The sequence below is a fragment of the Octopus bimaculoides genome, chromosome 6 (assembly GCF_001194135.2).
Source record: "Octopus bimaculoides isolate UCB-OBI-ISO-001 chromosome 6, ASM119413v2, whole genome shotgun sequence".
Taxonomy (NCBI): domain Eukaryota; kingdom Metazoa; phylum Mollusca; class Cephalopoda; order Octopoda; family Octopodidae; genus Octopus; species Octopus bimaculoides.
This window is the reverse complement of record NC_068986.1, coordinates 55,962,690-55,965,915: the sequence shown is the minus strand read 5'-3', so window position 1 is coordinate 55,965,915 and position 3,226 is coordinate 55,962,690. Positions and strand designations below refer to the sequence as shown.

The following is a 3,226-nucleotide window of genomic DNA, read 5'->3' as shown; positions in this document are numbered from 1 at the left end:
TTTAGTATGTCGCTTTTGTTTGTCGACAGCTGGCATGTTCCACCTCCAGCCGCCGACGCAAAACTTCTTTTTTGTTTTTCTTCCGTTTGTAGGCTTTTCACATTTATGTTCCTCCTTGTAACAGTACAATTTGATAGATTTGGAAACTCCCTTTCAGAAGAATCCGAAACTTCTCCAAACAATAAATTTTCGATATTTTTTCCCTCGGTTGACGCCTCTTCGCCAGACGAAGATACACTATTCGGCATCTTACCAGCAATTACTGTTTCCCCCATAGGGGAAACACACGATAGTTTTCGAACGAAGACTATCACACAAATAATTATAACAAGAACACACAAAAACAGTCAATGGAAACTTTCACTTACTGTACAGACGCACTCAAATAATTAGTAATAATCCAAATTCACGGAGTCATTATACCGCTAAGCATTTCAACCGGTGTCACACAGACGAAATACCGCTACGCAGTTCGCTCGGCGAGCTAACGATTACGCCAGCTTGCCGCCTTAATACGATAACAATTTTTATAATCTAAAAGGCTAACTTTGTGAGTAAATTAAAAACATTCTGGGTCGAATCCGGACCTGCAATCCAGAAATTTTGGATTCCTGTTTTCGTTACTGCGATTGTTTTCGGCGATTTTTTTTTACATTTTTTTTTTTTTTTTTTTTTTGCGACGAATATGATCATCATTGGGATATAGAAGAAGCAATTGCAACAAATTCTCCAAAACAAGTCAGAGATCTGTTCGCAGATCTTCCCACTCGGGGTCAACTGCTTAAAAGCTATATAGCTTAAAAGCCGGCTTTTAAGTTAATAACAAATAACTCTGTCAGTAGGTCAAATGACGGCAAGCATCTGCGTCCTGTTATTTCACGGACAAACGGGATTCTTTGTGCGTCGAACAAAAATATGTTGAAGTATTTGTTCAGGCATTTTAGGTTCTGAGTTCAAATCCCACATGTAAAGTACATGTAAAGTCTATTTAATCGACTTAACCCTCTCCTAAATTTGTGACCTTGTACCTATCTATGTTACCTATTATTCGGAATGTGTATTGGTTGAATCATTTGAGAGTCAGAAAAAAATACCTTACGATATATTTTCTGGTTCTTTATGTTTTGAATTCAGATTTTGCCGCTCAACTTCGACTTTCATCTTTTTGGATTCGATAAGATATATTCACAATCACTCCTGAGGTTGGTGTGATTTCTGGCATTGTTCCAATATTAAAAGCAACTATTTCTCTAACCTAAAGAGAATCGATGACAGAATCGACTCAGGGGCGAAAATAATATCTTGTGGCATTTAGTTACTTCACATTACGTTCGGAGTTCAATTCAACCATTGTATTTTTAAAAGATCTTCCAGATTTCTATTGTCTTCTGAATCTTGATCACATTAGTTGTAGAACTCCATTTTCTTCCGAGAATCTTAATTCAATCATACTTGAACCAGATAAGTTGGTATATATTTTTCTGAGATAATAAAAATAAGTTTCCCACGAGTGATGATGGCAACTGATTATTACTATCATCACTCTCCAAATCTGTTTCCTTGAGCCAAAATTAGAAAGAATTACTTCACTACATAAAACCAAAATGTAACAGTCTTTCTTGGAAAATCCTTCCGCTCCAGGATTGAAATCCCGTCTCATTGTATTTCTCCATATGCCTCTGTTTTCTCTTCGTTATTGTAAATCTTGCATCAAACATACCTCTACGTCACTTGAATGAATGTTTATAGTTTCAGAATATTTAAGAACTGCTTTATTTTTTCTTCTTTTCTCTCATTATTATAAATATATAGACAACTGAAGAACAACACCTGTGCCTTTGCCGACCCATATATTAAGACTGTCAACATATGGTTGTCAGGAGAGTGTCACTTACTGAAGCCATTCCTGTGCCAGAAGAAAACGGGTATGTGTGTTTACATTACATCAGGGAAGAGATGAAAATCATAAACAAAATTATGAACATTTTATTAGTATCAGTATATACAAATAAGTTATACATTAGCAAATCTGAAATATAATATTAATTATATTATAATATTATTTTATATATAATTAAAATTATATTATAATATTAATTATATAATTGTATCTGCAATATAATATTAAATATATATATAGTAGTATATAATAGTATATATATCATAGGAAATACTCAGTAATATGGTGTTATAAAGCGAAGGGTTGGCAAGGCCGTTCACGCGTTCTACAAAATGTTTAATAGCTTTTTTAAAAAATATTTTTAACTCTTTACGTCCTCTGTTCAAATCCTACTGAGGCAAACCTTGCCTATCATCCTTTCCGGACGGATAAAATAAATTATCAGTCACATGCTGAATTATTTTCCATGGTCCAAAATTTAAAACCATTATATTATACTATATAATAAATATATATGACATACATGCATACAGATATGTATGAATGTGATATATATATATATATATATATATATATATATATATATGTGTGTGTGTGTGTGTGTGTGTGTGTGTGTGTGTGTGTGTGTGTGTGTATTAACACACATACATGTGTGCATATGTATTACGAATGCGCTGTCGCATTGTTTTAACTTTCGAATTATGCCACCCCGCTGGTGCCACTCTTTCTTCAAGTACTAAATTGTTATCTTATCAAATCTTTCGCGTTCTTATTTTATTCTTAAGACCCTTTGTTAAAGAAACGTTCTGACAAATTAAGGCTATCTAAACACATTCTTCCGTTTTCTCTCGCCAGTATTTGAGGCTCCACAAAATGTAACGTGTGCTACTGTCCTTCAGCTTCCGTCTTAGCAATACATTCTCACACACAGACAAACCCGCGCGCGCACATACACACACACGCTCTATGTGTTTTTGTGTGTGTGTGCGTGTGTGGTGTGTATGTGTAGGTGCAAGCTTGGCTGTGTCGTAACGACATGCCTCAGAGTTCAGTCCCACTACAAAGCACCTTGGGCAATTGTCTTCTACTAAAGGCTGGGGCCTATAGTAGAAGAAGTGGATTTGGTACTTGAAAAACAGAAGGAAGCTTATATATATGCCATGCTTGACCGTTAAATCCACAAATTTGTTTTTCATTCTCTCCCTGTTTATTTTCACTTATTCGTTTCAGTTGAACAGCGTAGGCTCGAAACGTAAAGGACTTTTTCATTTTCCCAAGCGTCAAACTAATACATCTGCTTGTTGTTCATACACCTATCTTCGTCTT

The 3,226-nt window shown here is 35.1% G+C and overlaps 1 protein-coding gene across 1 annotated transcript in view; it reads left to right on the top strand.

Moving 5' to 3' along the window:
* LOC106883728 (macrophage mannose receptor 1) overlaps positions 1-3,226 on the top strand; it is a 299,961-nt gene that overhangs the window by 151,983 nt on the left and 144,752 nt on the right. Inside the window, exon 8 of the mRNA XM_052968739.1 lies at positions 1,813-1,925. Coding sequence (XP_052824699.1) covers positions 1,813-1,925 — 113 coding nt within the window. The remainder of the gene's footprint in view (positions 1-1,812; positions 1,926-3,226) is intronic.